The sequence below is a fragment of the Aquarana catesbeiana genome, linkage group LG05 (assembly GCF_042186555.1).
Source record: "Aquarana catesbeiana isolate 2022-GZ linkage group LG05, ASM4218655v1, whole genome shotgun sequence".
Classification (NCBI taxonomy): Eukaryota; Metazoa; Chordata; class Amphibia; order Anura; family Ranidae; genus Aquarana; species Aquarana catesbeiana.
Genome location: NC_133328.1, coordinates 594,138,016 through 594,155,482, shown reverse-complemented (window position 1 = coordinate 594,155,482; position 17,467 = coordinate 594,138,016). Strand labels below are relative to the sequence as shown.

Sequence of the window (17,467 nt, the reverse complement as noted above, 5' to 3'; positions counted from 1 at the left end):
CAAGTGCTGCTACTCTCAGATGGACTTTTTGTGATGATTATTCTACAGTACGTTAAGGAAAATACTGTATGTCTGTAATAACCAACAATATTGGGGTGGAACTAGGAAGTCTGATAGAGATTTCTTACCACTCAAAATTATGCTGTAGACAGTATTTTATTCTATTTCCTTTCTTCTTATCTCCATTGGATCAATGTCTACCACTAATGTAACTGTGGCCAATGAAATTGTGCCTCATCCAAACCAATGCTTGTAACATTTATCTAGCAAATGTTGTATACATAGATCCCACAGATTTCTATTCTCTCAACCATCTCGTGTATCAGGAGGTGGCCGCAAGAGTCTTTCGGGTTTGACTGTGCAGGCATGGATAGGGGAAGAAGGTTTCATCTGGAGGCGCTAAAGATTCCTGTGGAGCTTGAAGTTCCAAAGCAGATATATGCAGTATGTCTGTGAGGTGGAGGATGGTTAGGCCAAAAGGATAACTGTACTTTCCCTGAAAGTACAATTATTATTTAAAGAAGTACATTTCTGGATTTTTTGTTGGATCGTTGCAGGGCAAGGCCAGATTTATCATTACACATGATTTGCATATACCTATGGATAGCATACACAAAGGCAACATTTTTGGCCACATGTGTGGCATAGCGGAAATCTTGCATTTTAAAAATGAAAATTGGTGAGAAGAGAGGAAAAATAAAATAAAAAACTGCATGGTTGATTTACTAAAGACAAATCGACTGTGTGCTTTGCAAGTGCAGTTGCACTATTTTTGTGTGATAAAGTATCACTTTGTACAGAGTGCCCAATCAGGTGCAAGGCAAATTTAAAAATTAACCTTTAGTAAATCAACTCCTGAGTGTGTAGCCCATAATTTGTTAGGTCTTTGGATAGTGTGGGGAAGGTTTTTAAACCCCAGACAGTTTATTTTTTTGCTGCCTGCGTCCCATTGGAGTGTTTTACCTTTTCCTGCTTTCTTTCCCATAGGCAATATAGAAAGTAGGTGAAAATCTAAAAATTGAGGAAAAATACTTACACAGTTGTCACAGGAACAGGTGTCCTTGATAGAAGGTCTACCCTGTTGTGACTACAACTGTAACATTTTGGATTTCATGCTACTTTCTGCCTGATAATGGTCTCTAGAACAAAGAGGAAGGCCAATTTATGTAGCTTCTTGTCTACTTTATCCAAAATATGGTTAAACATGCCTTTTAAGTTACCGAAGGACAGATTGAAGCTTGCCATACATGGTTCATTTATGTTTGAATGCTTGTACAAAAATTCTGAAAAATAGTTTGTCCAAACATTTTTTCTTGTCATCACCGAATCGATTCAATCCATACTAACCCCCTTAAAATTTCATACAGACCTGCTATTTGAATGGAATCCCGGATGTATTAAACCAATGAAAACCTCATCCCCAGTTAGAATTGAAAATATTCTATCCTGCTTCTATAAATGTTCTCATCGCTATGAACTTGCTACTACCTTTAGAAAATTGAAAGTGCCAAAAAATACATTTTTTGAATCAGATTCAACTGGTGCATGTCTAGCTTTACCCATGTAACACACAAGGCAGATAAGCAGGTGTGGTGTTATTGTAGTCTTTGGGGAGAAAATGAGAACTGTAAAAAGAGATGGACTGCCAATGCACTAATTGGTTGTGGTTAGTTTATATTTTTACCCATCTGACTATCATGCAGACACCAGATGCAGCACCTAACCCTGTCACTAAGTGTTCCCAGGTCTACTGCAATATTACTATTAGAATAAGTGTACCTTTAAAACACTTTATCTTATCTAAAATATCCAGGTAAATCAGGCACAGATATTTTCACTTTTTCTTTTGTGGTGGTGTAATATTCTAATGGATCATTGGGATATTACAGACACATCTAAGGGTGAGTAAATTGGTTTGTGTGATATAGAACATGCAGCAAATGCATCCAGTTTACCCCGTCTGATGTTTATCCAGCTTCTTCATAAGAATAGTACCTAATTAGTACCTAATTAGTATTTAATCAGTATTTAATTAGGAAGTATACTGCATTCCTATTTTGCAAGTTCATCACAAGGGCTGGGGATTCTTGTAGACTTTTGTAGAATGAAAAATGTTGTTTTGTTTCATTTTCATTCTTAAAATACATAATACAAAATACATAATTTTGTTCTGTTATATTCGTTATGTAATCAATTCATTTTCGGATAATTAGATATTTATGTATGTGTATATATATATATATATATATATCAAAGACCTGTTTTAAAGCGGTAGTAAACGGCAGTTAAAGAAAAAATAATCCATACTAGCACATTATGAGAGACTTACCTTAAAACAAAGCCCTCCAGTGTTGCACTGTCACCACTGAGAGGGCTTGCATCTTCACCTGGTCTTCCTTCTGGGTTCACGGCCTCCGGCTATACGAGTGACTGGGGATGCGATGATGTCACAGGCTCTGAGGTCTGGTATGTTATGTGACATCACCAGCTGCATGCACTCTGAATATCTCCTAAACAGTGCAAGTTTAAGAGTATTCACAGTACCTACAGGTGAACCTTATTACAGGCTTACCTGTAGGTAAAAGATGAAAAAGTGGATTTACTACCACTTTATGTGTATTTGGTTAATTAAATAGGTTGATTAATATGGCAGTCATTAATATTATTATTATTATTATTATTATTTTTAGATAAAAATATGCTCAACATGCTTATTTGTAAAATGCAGCCCTTTAGTACCTGGTCCTTGGACCCCAGCAGCATGTAGTAACGTGTTTTTGTGAAATGGTAATAGCAGTGATCTCTGGTCATCTCTGGTGTCTGACCATGATTTCCACTAATATGCCTGCAGTCTCTTACAGTCCTCTCTGGCATTTCATATACTGAACATTATGGGCTGCCCTTTGGTAATGTCAGGCTGAGAACTGGAATGCATTGAAATTTTATCCAGTTATTTTTGCCTTCACCAGAAATATGGACAACTGTAAAAAAGATCATTTGAAAAAATCATTTGGGGCATATGTATAAAGCAGTTGACTTTGATGTTCACTACAGTAGAATCTCTCTTGTGCATGTGTTTCAAATTAATGTAATTTAATTCACCACTAATGAATGTTTGGTGAAAGTTAATGTCACAGCTTTATAAATGTATCTCTTTGTGCATTAACCGAATTCATACATAAGCTGTACATTTTTCTTCTTATGGTATGGCTTCTTTGTTTGATTTTATTGACACTTTTCAGAAACACTTGCTGGCTCGGCGTGATGTTTCATACATTTTAATGAGTGTGTAGACAATTTTCAGCAACCTCTCATTCCTTGGATGTGAAATGTGTGTCTGCACAAAACATATGTTCTATTTAAAAGGGTCACGGTGTCCAAAAAATTATAGGAGTTGGATTCTTTTCAAATGGAGAAAATGCTTTGTGAAATTAATGTGAACAGTGTCCAAATTTCCAATTAGATATTCAAAGTTTATTAAAGCCAAAACATTTCTCAGCTCACCAAGAATATAATCAATATGAAGATTTCACATTAAGTAACAGGTTACAGTCAGGCTACTGGTGAGAGGTTTCTTCTGAGATTTTGGTGTATCTGACACAGGTTCTCCAAGGCTCAGTGACAATATTCAAAGTGTTAAAGTATAAGCACCAGTGTTGCCAACCGTCAGTATTTTTACTGGCAGCCAGTAAAAAACGGGCACCTTTCTCCTGCCAGTAAATGCCAGTGACAGGAAAAGGTTGCCAGGAAAAAAATAAGACTGTGATGCTCATGCGCACTTCCAGTCCAGAGCCGACCAAGACCATCTGAGTGCCTGCTCCAGTGTGTTGGGTCAGCCCTGGCAGGAGGCAGGTCTGGCTGAGGCAGTGCCTGACTGTGCTGTGTGATGTCATTGTTCAAGGGAGCCAACAGAGCGGCCGGAATCTTGTGTGCAGGTCTGTGGAATGGGAGCAAGGCAAGCAGGGAGCGAGACTGTCAGTGTTGTTTGGGCTGAAGTTGACTTTCTGGCATGGAGAGAGACTGTCATTTAGGAAGAGACATGTCTGTGAGGTATCATCATCTGTGCTGCTGCACACTGCTGTCAGTGTCACCTTGAGAGTCAATTTCATGTGTGTGTGCCACCCATTCTAATTTCTTGCCCTCCTCAGTCCTTTCTCTAAATTACTTACTTACTATAACAAAAATAAAATAAGAAATATGTTTTTTTTTTTCTTAATATCTACCTCAAATCACATTGTTAATTGCAGATTGTACTTGTTTGTAGCCTAAATACTGAAATTTGTAACTTTTAGAAATGCCAGTAAAAACCTGGTGGTGTCTGTAAATTTTGGGTGTCGTGTCAGTAAATTTCAACATGGTAGGTTGGCAACACCGATAAGCACTTTAGTTGAGATAAAAGCAATTTTCTTTGTGTAGCATAAAAAAGTCTAGTGTTTCAGTGGCTTTCTTCATTTTATACCCTCTGGCTGATCAATGTACATTGCAGGGATTTTAACACTTTGTTGCAGTTTACTACCTGTTTCTGCTCTGAAGGAGTAACTCTTTGTTAGACAATGTCCTATGCACAGTGATTCTGAGTAGATGTCACTAATTCATTTTAATCAGCTGATGTAGTTTCAGGGTTCTGATGAGAAAGGTTGCAGTGTCTGCATGCCTTTAGAAGTGATTAACCCTTATGTCACGCACACACGAGCGGACTTTTCGACTGGACTGGTCCGAGGGTCTATCCGACGGACTTTCGGCGGACTTCCGACGGACTTTCCTAACGAATGGACTTGCCTACACACGATCACACTAAAGTCCGACAAATTCATACGTGATGACGTATGACCGGACTAAAATAAGGAAGTTGATAGCCAGTAGCCAATAGCTGCCTAGCGTCAGTTTTAGTACATCGGACTAGCATACAGACGAGCAGATTTTTTGACCGGACTCGAGTCCGTCGGAAAGATTTGAAACATGATTTATTTCTAGGTCTGTCCGCTGGAGCCCACACACGATCGAATTGTCTGACGGAGTCCGGTCTGCCGGACCAAGTCTGCCGGAAAGTCCGCTCATGTGTATGTGGCATTAGGGAGCAGCTCACCAAAAAATACATTTTTATTGCAGAGGATGCCTAAAACCTAACTTGTATCTTAGGTCAGAGTTATTCACCCAAGCAGGAAATTACATTTTTAGAGGCATTCAGTACACCACTGGTGTACTGAATGCCTTCAGGGTGCCGTTTTGCATTTGTTTTGTACAGAAAATTACAATGCTGCAGTTTAAAAAGGAAAGGTAATTTTAATAACATTACATTACAGTATGGCTATTATAAAACAGAAGTAGGTGGAGTACTCACATTTGGTATCTTGAATAACATCACAAAATTCCTCTAAGAGGTCATAAAGCAAAACCCATGTCTCATGGGATGGTGAGATGGAGTAATCTACTGACGTGTTTCGTGTATTTTTCCTCTTCCGCAGAGTCCAGTCTGTATGTTTATAAGTAGTGGAATGGATGGATGGTATAGCCTTGGGGGAATAATCCTCCTTCGCTGTTGCAATAGTCTTTGCACATCGCAGCACACCAATAGATGGTGATGGTGTGACCTTTTAACCTGATCCTGACCCATTGAGAGGCATCCAGATGTGGGCTGCACTAGACCTGCAGTGCCTCGGGGTGCCCTGGGCTGGTGTTACACGATGTGGACACAGATGTTATGGTGGTGATATTTCTGAAGGTCCAGATCCCGCAGAGAGTGTGCATATAGGCTGTTCACAGTGCCAGAGCGTTGTGTGTGTCAGTCTGGTGGTGTGTGCTCTGCTGACTCTTCCTTCCACCCTTCTTATCTCTTATTCAAAATACCCTGTAGAAGAAAGATGCTTATACTTACGTATTCTCAGGGTGCTTCGGACTTGTCACATGATCGACTCCCAGGAGCCGGCTTCAGGAAAGAGGAATGACAGCCAATAATGGATGTCCCATAGTGTGGGTGCTCCATCGAACATTTGCTGTCGGACTTTCCACCAACAAATGTTTGATAGCAGGTTCTCAAATTTTCCGCCAACAAAACGTTGTTGTCGGAAAGTCCGATCGTGTATACACAAGTCTGTCGCACAAAAGTTCATGCATGCTCGGAATCAAGCAGAAGGAGCCGCACTGGCTATTGAACTTCCTTTCTCTTGGCTTGTCGTACATCTTGTATGTCACCGCGTTGCCACGTTCGTAATTGTTGGCCAACATTTGTGTGAGCATGTGTATGCAAGACTGAGCCAATAACCTTTGAACAAAAATCCATGGTTTTGTTGGTGGAAAGTCCGATGTGTACGGGGCATATGAGTTAGAAGGGGGTGTGCAGTTTTAAGCTTAGTTAGATGTAGCTTGAAATTCCACTTTAAAATTGGGTGATAGAGTTCAGAACCAATGGTGCGACATCAATGATCAGCCACCTTTTTATGAGGACTAAATGTTGTCACAATGTTAAAAGATAACTGTACTGTTAGAACAGCTATTCATTAAACAGGTATGTATAATATGTTTGTTGTTTTAAGGGAAAAGGGAACCTTTCATGTTACTTTAAAGTTTAACTACTGGCAGCTATAAAAAACTAAATTATTTTTGGTCAGCAGAAGTTACAGCTGCCCTAATGATTTTGGAGACGGTGACATATTAAATGGAGTTTTTAGATAGCAAGATTTACCTTTTAATATGCCAATTAATGACAGTACTGTCTCTTTGGACTGGTTGCCTGTTTTTTGTACAAGCTTGCATATGCAGTACACCACAGCCTCCACAACAGGGTTCTATGTATTTGTTTTATTTTATTTTGTATAAGCCACAGTGTACTCTGTTGTCAGACTGAACCAAGAATACATTAATCAATGGCTCCACTACATACGTTCTTTACACAAAGAGTTTTGTCTTATGAGTGACTTACAAAAATACTCAGTGCATACCTAAGTACATATTAAAAATCATTATTTTCATTTTTTACAGCTTACCAGTTGAGAATATGCCAGGCACCTGCTCCTGTACCAAATGCTGAAATTCTGGCAGAAGATGATGAGTTTGAAATAGGTAAACCTGCGGCTGTGTGAAGTGGTTTATAGAGTGGAGTATAGATGTAAAATAATAGTGGGTTTAGCTGCACATGGACACTCAATGCAGACGTGCATCTAATGCTTATGTTGTTGAGTTGATATTCTACCTTGGGAAGAAATGGCAAGCCATGCATATCCACATATCTACTGAGACATTCAGTTTGGTGCTTTCTATCAGTGCCTGTCAAGTTCCCTATGTAAATTACCATATTAATGAAGCCGACTGCATGTAGTAGAATTTGTGTGTAATAGTAATAAATGGAATAGTAAGTCAGAATTTACCAACAGCTTACTTATGGGAACAATGCAACAAAAATTAACAAAAATCTGGTTCAGATGAATGCTGCCTACTCTTATACTATCACAGTGAGTTTTCCAAAACTCCCAAGTTTCACAGCACAGTTCAGTGTTTGGTGCTAAAGAGTGTCTGCTTCAGTTTTTGGTGCTAAGTTGTGGTCTTATTATAAAGTATCTCACAAAAGTGAGTACACCCCTCACATTTTTGTAAATATTTTATTCTATCTTTTCATGTGACAACACTGAAGAAATGACACTTTACTACAATGATAAGTAGTGAGTGTACAGCTTGTATAAAAGTGTAAATTTGCTGTCCACTCAAAATAACTCAACACACAGCCATTAATGTCTAAACCACTGGCAACAAAAGTGAGTACACCCCTAAGTGACAAATGAACAAATGTGTGTCGCCGGCGCAAGCTATTTGATAAATAAGAAATTAGTTGCTGCAATCAAAAAAACTACACCACTGGGTGAAAAAATAAAGAATATGTAAATGTGTTGAATGCGCTACTCTATATCACACCACTCTATTATATTTCAAACTTACACAATCATTAAGTCCCCCCAAAAAATCTTATACTGCATACAATGTTACCCAAATTACTCACCCTATTTGGGTGTACTTTACATAAGTTTTAACATAAATATATAAATATTTTTGTGCATGACATATATAACCAAACTAAATGTCCATAATCATGTGCAAAAGTGCAATGTACAATAGTTGTCAAGATCTCTGCAGTATATGTATCCGTGACTCTTCGTGACCCCTTCACCACTTTAGTGCCAAGAATACCACCACCTGGATTGGCAACTCACCAGATGCCGGTTAAACTGCGCCTTTGGTTCATTTATATGGGATAACCACTCCTCATACTCCGTAATAATGCTGACCCCAATGCGTTATATATAGTCCATATCCTCCTCATGAGAAACAGACAGCAATCATAGCGCAATATGTAAAAACTGTTTTATTAGTACTCAATTTAAAAAGAAAGTATTGCACTCACATTTCCAGGTGCCCATATGCCGGCACCAAGCTATTCCAGCCGTTGGTAATGGGTGTAGGGATGGCGCCGTGTGAATCCCGTGCCGGCGTGCAGTGCAAGCTTCGCTTGCAGTCAGCTTGCACTTCAGCCCTCGCTTTCGCCTAGCAAGGAAGTGACATGTAGGCGTGACGAAAATCTCCCAGCAGCCTCTACACATTTTGCATCATCAAATGCGTCATCAGGAATCAGGAATATTTTATTCTATCTTTTCATGTGACAACACTGAAGAAATTACACTTTACTACAATGTAAAGTAGTGGGTGTAAAGCTTGCATAACAGTGTAAATAACTCAACACACAGCCATTAATGTCTAAACCACTGGCAACAAAAGTGAGTACACCCCTAAGTGAAAATGTCCAAATTGGGCCCAATTAGACATTTTCCCTCCCCGGTGTCATGTGTCTCGTTAGTGTTACAAGGTCTCAGGTGTGACTGGGGAGCAGGTCTGTTATATTTGGTGTTATCGCTCTCACTCTCTCATACTGGTCACTGGAAGTTCAACATGGCACCTCATGGCAAAGAACTCTTTGAAGAACTGAAAAAAATAATTGTTGCTCTACATAAAGATGGCCTAGGCTATAAAAAGATTGTCAAGACCCTGAAACTGAGCTGCAGCACGGTGACCAAGACCATACAGTGGTTTAACAGGACAGGTTCCACTCAGAACAGGCCTTGCCATGGTCGACCAAAGAAGTTGAGTGCTCATGCCCCTCGTCATATCCAGAGGTTATCTTTAGGAAATAGACGTATGGGTGCTGCCAGCATTTCTGTAGAGGTTGAAGGGGTAAAGGGTCAGCTTGTCAGTGCTCAGACCATTCTCCGCACACTGCATCAAATTGATCTGCATGGCTGTCGTCCCAGAGGGAAGCCTCTAAAGATGATGCACAAGAAAGCCCGCAAACAGTTTGCTGAAGACAAGCAGACTAAGGACATTACTGGAACCATGTCCTGTGGTCTGATGAGACCAAGATAAACTTATTTGGTTCAGATGGTGTCAAGCATGGTGGTGGGAGTGTCATGGTCTGGGGTTGGATGAGTGCTGCTGACACTGGGGAGCTACAGTTCAATGAGGGAACCATGAATGCCAACATATACTGTGAAGCAGAGCATGATTCCCTCCCTTCGGAGACTGGACCGCAGGGCAGTATTCCAACATGATAACTACCCCAAACACACCTCCAAGATGACCACTGTCTTGCTAAAGAAGCTGAGGGTAAAGGTGATGGACTGGCCAAGCATGTCTCCAGACCTAAATCCCATTGAACATCTGTGGGGCATCCTCAAACAGGAGGTGAAGGAGCGCAAGGTCTCTAACATCCGCCAGCTCCGTAATGTCATCATGGAGAAGTGGAAGAGGACTCCAGTGGCAACCTGTGAAGCTCTGGTGAACTCCATACCCAAGAGGGTTATGGCAGTGCTCGAAAATAATTGTGGCCACACAAAATATTGAAACTTTGGGCCCAATTTGGACATTTTCACTTAGGGGTGTACTCACTTTTGTTGCCAACAGTTTAGACATTAATGGCTGTGTGTTGAGTTATTTTGAGGGGACAGGACATTTACACTGTGATACAAGCTGTACACTCAATACTTTACATTGTAGCAAAGTGTCATTTCTTCAGTGTTGTCTCATGAAAAGATATAACAAAATATTTACAAAAATGTGAGGGGTGTACTCACTTTTGTGAGATACTGTATATAGTCAGTTTATATAGGCTTCATATAGGGTTATGTACAAGAAATCTGCAGTGCAAAGATGTTCAAAGTAGTTTTTTTTTTTTTTTACTGTTAGGTCTACAGTAATTGTGGTCAGTTAAGAAATGCTGTTGATGTAACAAAGAATAACAGTATTGTATTCTAAAGGCTGCTAGAGATGATAACATTTATCAGTGAATCGCAATGACTTTTCAAGTGATCAAACCTAAATGAAATAATCCTCTATGGATTACAGATCAATTTGCTTGATCCTTGCAGCTGCTCCTTTGCACTACTCCACTCTTTATAATGAAAGGGCTTTGGAAGCAAAACTTTGTAATTATATCACAATTATGGCAGCTAAGCAGCAGCCAAAACTTTTGTCTCTTCATCCTATTACTATTATTGTTATGTTTACAATAAATTGTATGAAAGCATTTTGTTTAAAATGTTTTTTTGTGATTCATGCTAAACTTGAAGCTGTCATATTAGGCAAAGTGCATAAATTTGAGAAACTCTGGATGTTACCCATTACCTACCCCCTGGATTAGAGGATACTCTACTGCTCCCTTAATCTCTCAAGTATAGACTCTCTATCCTAACCTTGATTTGAGTATCAAAGCCCATGCCTTCCCTAGGGGACCCCACCCACTCCCCCCCCTTCTGTTCCACCCTCTCCTGCTCTACTTTCCTCTTCTCCTCTTTCGTCCCATAAAATGTCTTTCTCCCCTCTTTCCTTACTGCTCCCCTACACCCCTCCTGCTTCTATCTCTTCCTTGTTTTGCTCCCCTGCAGCCCTTTTTGTTTGGCTCTGGCCTCTAGGTAATCCACCCATGTATGCTACTACTGCTCACCCCGTAGCACAGTCTCCTAGGACTCTTGGGCTTTCTGGCACCCCCTCCAGTGGTGAGCCAAACTGCTGGGCACCTAACATGCTCATAACCCCATCACACCCCTCCCAGGTTTATCCCTATCCTTACCTACAAATGATATGTGTTTGGATTGTTACCCTACTTTTGTGTGCCTTTGTTGGGAATAGTCCTCCCATGCTAAATATTACTCGATCCTACCGTGTCATTTTCATGCTTCATTCGTGGTGTATCTATCTCATTGAAAACTTGTACTAGTCACACTTATACATCTCTACTTGCTTTGGATTTTCTTTCAATAAAACATTTGAACAAGAAAAATATATATTTTTTTCTTTTATAGGGGACATAATACGCTATCAGTGTGTTCCGGGCTTCACCTTAGTTGGCAATGAAATTTTGACTTGCAGACTGGGTGAGCGCCTTCAAATGGATGGATCACCGCCTTCATGCCAAGGTTATTATTACTTCATATATACCAAGTTACCCTGACATGTATCCAGTATATGTACATCAAAATTAAAGCTGGGTGTGATTTATATTGCACAGTTACATTGATCCAGCTTGGACTAATGTAAATAAGCATAGCTCGTACCTAAGTCATTTCTGGGGAAGCTGCAAATGCATATACTATTCACCACTAGTACAGTGACAGCTGCTATCTTCTGGGTCTTGTGCCAGGCAGCTTCCCTTCTGCAGAAAATTACAGGGGGTTCCTTGCTCAGCACTGCCTCCATTCACAGAATGCATTTTCCAAAGACTATAAAGCATTCTCTGATTGGACAAGGTGGTGATTGTGACATCACCACCCCACCTCTCCACCTAGTCAATTCAAAGAATGCCTTGTAGTCATTTAAAAAATACAATTGGTTTTGTGAATGGCAGCAGTGCCTGAAGAGTATTCCCTTGTGGTTACTATGCAGAAGGGAATCCAGTCGGCACAGGTCCCCAAAGATTGCTGCTATCATTGTAATGCCCCATACACACGGTCGGACTTTGTTCGGACATTCTGACAACAAAATCCTAGGATTTTTTCTGACGGATGTTGGCTCAAACTTGTCTTGCATACACACGGTCACACAAAGTTGTCGGAAAATCCGATCATTCTGAACGCGGTGACGTAAAACATGTACGTCGGGACTATAAATGGGGCAGTGGCCAATAGCTTTCATCTCTTTATTTATTCTGAGCATGCGTGGCACTTTGTCCATCGGATTTGTGTGCACACGATCGGAATTTCCGACAACGGATTTTGTTGTCGGAAAATGTTATATCCTGCTCTCAAACTTTGTGTGTCGGAAAATCTGATGGAAAATGTGTGATGGAGTCTACACACGGTTGGAATTTCCGACAACAGGGTCCTATCACACATTTTCCGTCGGAAAATCCGACCGTGTGTACGGAGTGGTGACTACTACAGTGATGTGCAGCTTCCACGGCCATCACTCAGATATGGTGTACAGTATCCATCCAAGCTGGACCAATATAAAAATAAAAAAACACCTAGACTTCAGCTTTAAAAGAGCTCTTCAGAGAAAACACAAGGTTATTCAACTAGATTATTAGCAAGACCTACTGTCACAGGATTATTAACCGAGAACTAACCTTTGAGGTATCTACTCTTGCTTTCATTGTGTTTTTGACTGATCTGCCTAGTGGTAATGTTTTCTGAATTAGCCTTTGGCCAATGATTATCCTAAAAGCATCAACCTTATGAAAGACATTTTTCAATTCCCTCACACAATGGTAAACAGGAGCAGTGAGATGGATTTTGAGACAGATTTACTATTGTTCAATTCATAGATTTCTCCCCGTGCTGCTCTAAAGTAGCACTACAACAATATAAAACCTGCCTCAGACCAGTTTTTTTTTTATTTTGAAAGGGTTATGAACGCAGATCTGTCTCATCTACTGTGCTAAATCTTTTGCAGACTTAGTAAAACTGTCTCACTGTGCTGCCCAGGTTCGTAAAGATTGCAAATACATAAAAAATGGTTGCATATATTTTGCTAAATGAGAAGTATCCTGAATTATAATAGATGTGCATCTAATTAGGTTACTAAATTGTTTGATAACTATCCATTTATGTGCTTTTAGGGCTGGTTGAGATTAATTACAGAATTTTTTTTTTCTCGCAATCAAACAGTGGGCACACCTAAATATTGTATAAGGTTAAAATGTAAAATAATATGTTCTTTTTCACATTAAATTTCAATTATTTCTATCCTACTCCTATTAATCTGAACACATATCGCTATGCCCTGTGAGTGGGCACTGCTGTGTCACACATTTCACAGAGCCTGCCTTTAAACTACAGAAGTGCTAAGAGCAGGAGTTTCAGGAAGCACAGTCAGTATAGGAATCACAGATAACATGCAGCACGGTACCATGGGATATGTAGTGCTTAAAAAGTAAACTGCAGAGGAGAAGATGCAAATCATTCAGGTAATTCACAAAGATATTGAAAGAGATGGCCAGCAGACAGGCAGAACTTACAACACAAAAGGAAAATTTTCAAATAACCTTTTATTGGATAGTCAAAAAAATGTTATGTTGCTACTATAATGCAGATGTTATGAAAAATAAAATGTGAAAGTGTACGATGTGACCATAGAGTTATCTTAACCCTAGAAGTTAACCTAACCCTTAACCCCCTAAAGCCTAATGCTAACCTTAAAGTGTTACTAAACCCACAACAGTAAAATCACTCTGTATATGCAGTAAAGCATGCTTGTTATACTTACTGTGGAACCTAAGGGGTTAATCCTCTGCATTATGTAAAAAGGCTGTTTGATCCTATCTTCTCTGATCCTCCCTTTCTTCCACAGTCCCCAATCCATCTGCTGATAATACAGAGCCTTGGGGGCACTCTGCACATGCTCAGTTTTGTGCGTATTGCTTTTTTTGGGGGAAGGGTGCATGTGATCAGCATAGGGCCAATCAGCACTCTCCAGACAGAGGGTCAGGGGTCATGCAGCCTCATAGGACAGTCAGAGGCAAATTAAAACTCCTTCTACAAGCTTTAACCAGTGCTCGGCCAGACACTGATAGAAGTCACAAGACTTCTATATACTGCTGATGAGAAAAGGTATTTAGCAGTTTATATTTACTAAAATAATAGAATTTTCATGTTCTGTGTACTGTATGAGACCAAATATGGTAAATGCAGGGTCCTGGGTTTAGTAACACTTTAACTCTTAACCCATAGACCTAACCTTAAAACTAGACATGTGCAATTCGTTTCAGTCCGAATACAAATGCAGACAAATTTTTGGTTACTCAGAGATTCGGATGTATCCGAATCTCCAAATGAAATAGTAATGAATAGTAATGAATTTAGTTGAAATCCATTAAAATTAATTTTGTTTTCTCGTTTTCTAATGAATTACAACTTTTTATAACAATTAGAATTTGGATCGGTCGAAAAATGATTGACGATTCAAATTCTGTGTGAAGAAATAGCTGGTTGTTAAGCAGCGCCCCTTTCCTGACCTGCCAGGCTACATGCTCAGATAAGGGTCTGGTATGGATTTTGGGGGGACCCCACGCTGTTTTTTTTTAAATTTTGGCATGGGGTTCCCCTTAAAATCCATATCAGACCCGAAGGGCCTGATATGGACCGGGAGGGGGGACCCTACTTCATTTTTCTTAACACTTTTCTGTTACCGGGCAATTGCGGGCATTCTTTATCTTTACATTCATCTGTCAGTGGGGAAGCCCGCTGACAGATGATGACTCATGGTTGTTAACCCCCCTGGCGGTATTCCCGAGTCTGGCTCGGGGTGGATTTTACATACCAAAAGCGGTATCCCCGAGCCAGACTCGGGCTTGCATCGCAGGATCCAGGAAGAGTTTACTTACCTTGTCCCCTGGTTCCTGCGATGTCTCCCCGCTGTGATCGGCGAGCCGCTGTGTCTCGCTCGATTCACAGTGCCGAGCTCCGTTCCCTGCGAGCGTTGCGACGCACGGGGACGGAGTTCGGCGGTAAATTCAAAAGTGAAACACACAGTATAGATACAGCATACTGTAATCTTACAGATTACAGTACTGTATCAAATAACTACACATCCCCTTTGTCCCTAGTGGTCTGCCCAGTGTCCTGCATGCAGTTTTATATATATAAAACTGTTCTTTCTGCCTGGAAACTGGAGATTGTCCATAGCAACCAAAACTGTCTCTTTACATCAAAAGTGGTTTTAGACCAGCTAGAAAAAAGCGATAATAAATTATAATCACTTGCAGAATTGAGCGATAGTGATTTGTGGGGAGATCCGTCATCAAACACTAAAAGTAATAAAAGCTAAAATTCTGGAACTGAGCAAATTTCAGTGTTTTTGATTTGATTACATTATTATATAATTTTTATTATTATTATATTATTATGTGTTTTAATTATTTATAGTTATTTATTATATTATAATTTTTTATTTCGTTTTTCAAACTTTATCATACCCGGGATGTCTACTAGACTCTTGTTTGGACAGATTTAAGTGAACTATTCCTAAGAATTACAGGCCTACAATATAAAACGCCAAATTTCTGTGCAAAATAATGGTACCGCTTTCACCACCTAAAATCTGAAATAATCATACCGCCAGGGAGGTTAAGGACACGGGCAGCCGGCTTCCTGGCCTGCTGCTTAACAACCAGGTATTTCTTAACACAGAATTCAAATCGGTCGATCGTTTTTCAAACAATCCGAATTCTAATCGTTCTGAAAAGTTGGAATTCGTTAGAAAATGAATAAATGAAACAAATTTTAATGAAAACAAATCGAAATTTAACGAAAATAAAACAAAACAAAACAAATTCTGAAACCAAACTAAATAAATTCCATAACGAAATATAATTAGTAACATAACAAATCTATCCAAAACTAAACTAAACAAATTTTTCCGCTCTGCACATGTCTACTTAAAACCAACTTTACACCCCTGACTGTAATCATTACCTTGCCTATACATAACTCTCACACTTACTAAACCCTCTCCAATCTATACTTGCTTTGAATATGCTTAACCGGTTCAATACCGGGCAATTTCACCCCCTTCCTTCCCAGGCCAATTTTTAGTTTTCAGCGCTGTCGCACTTTAAACGTCAATTGCGCGGTCGTGCGACGTTGTACCCAAAAGAAATTGACGTCCTTTTTTTCACCACAAATAGAGCTTTTTTTTGGTGGTATTTGATCGCCTCTGCGGTTTTTATTTTTTGCGCTATAAACAAAAGAAGAGCGACAATTTTGAAAAAAACACAATATTTTTTACTTTTTGCTATAATAAATATCCCAATTTTTTTTTTAAAAAACACATTTTTTCCTCAGTTTTGGCTGATACATATTCTTCTACATATTTTTGGTAAAAAAAATCACAAAAACCGTATATTGATTGGTTTGCGCAAAAGTTATAGCATCTACAAAATACAGGATAGATTTATGGCATTTTTAAAAAAAAAATATTTTTTTATTTTTTTTAGCGGCGATCGCGATTTTTTTTTGGTGACTGCGTCATTATGGTGGACACATCGGACACTTTTGACACATTTTTGGGACCAATCACATTTATACAGCGATCAATGCTATAAAATTGCATTGATTACTGTGTAAATGTGACAGGCAGTGAAGGGGTTAACCACTAGGGGGCAGGGAGGGGTTAATATGTTTCCTAGGGAATGATTCTAACTGAAAGGGGAGGGGATGCACTAGGGGAGGAGACCGATCTGTGTTCCTCCATTCTGGGAACACAGATCGCTCTCCTCAGAGCTGACAGGCTGTGGATCTGTGTGTTTACACACACAGATCCACATGCCGGCCCGGTTAACGGGCAATCGCGGGTGCCCGGCGGACATCGCGGCCGCCGGGCACACGCACCGGGTCCCGAGGAACGCGGCGGGCGCACGCATGCGCTCCCGGCGGCGCGCGCGCGCCCCCTAGATGGCCGGGAATCCCAGGATGTCATATGACGTCCACCCAGGATGGGAGATCCCATCTGTGGACGTCATATGACTATGGGCGGGTAGGGAAGTGGTTAAAAAAACAGTCCCATGCCAACATTATACAAGTGGACCAAGATCAAGGTGTGTCATATTAATAAAACCAATATCAACTGATCTATGAATTTTCTTTTTACAATATATGGTTCTTATTTAAATCTCTGTCAGAAACACAACATGGGCACAATTCTAAATCCATTATAATCTTGGATGAGGACCTTGGCCATCAAAGATAACTGTATCTTCCAAAGTTGTTTACCATAATTCAATTATGAACCGTGAATTTCAGACTTTTTCTGTTTCATCAACTATATTTCTTACATTTTGTGGACTTTGTTTTGGAATCTGGTTCCTAACATAGAGGAAAGCAGATGTCTCTTTAAATAAACATATGGCTGAATTACTTTTTAGCAAACACCACCTTGAAGTTCTAATAGTTATTCTGACATGTCCAAAAAAATCACAATGAACAGTAATGTTTAT

At 39.8% G+C, this 17,467-nt stretch overlaps 1 protein-coding gene across 1 annotated transcript in view; it reads left to right on the top strand.

The window, feature by feature from the left end:
- The window catches only part of CSMD3 (CUB and Sushi multiple domains 3), a 1,635,173-nt gene that overhangs the window by 1,363,069 nt on the left and 254,637 nt on the right, over positions 1–17,467 (top strand). Inside the window, exons 46-47 of the mRNA XM_073632169.1 lie at positions 6,979–7,059; positions 11,340–11,453. Coding sequence (XP_073488270.1) covers positions 6,979–7,059; positions 11,340–11,453 — 195 coding nt within the window. The remainder of the gene's footprint in view (positions 1–6,978; positions 7,060–11,339; positions 11,454–17,467) is intronic.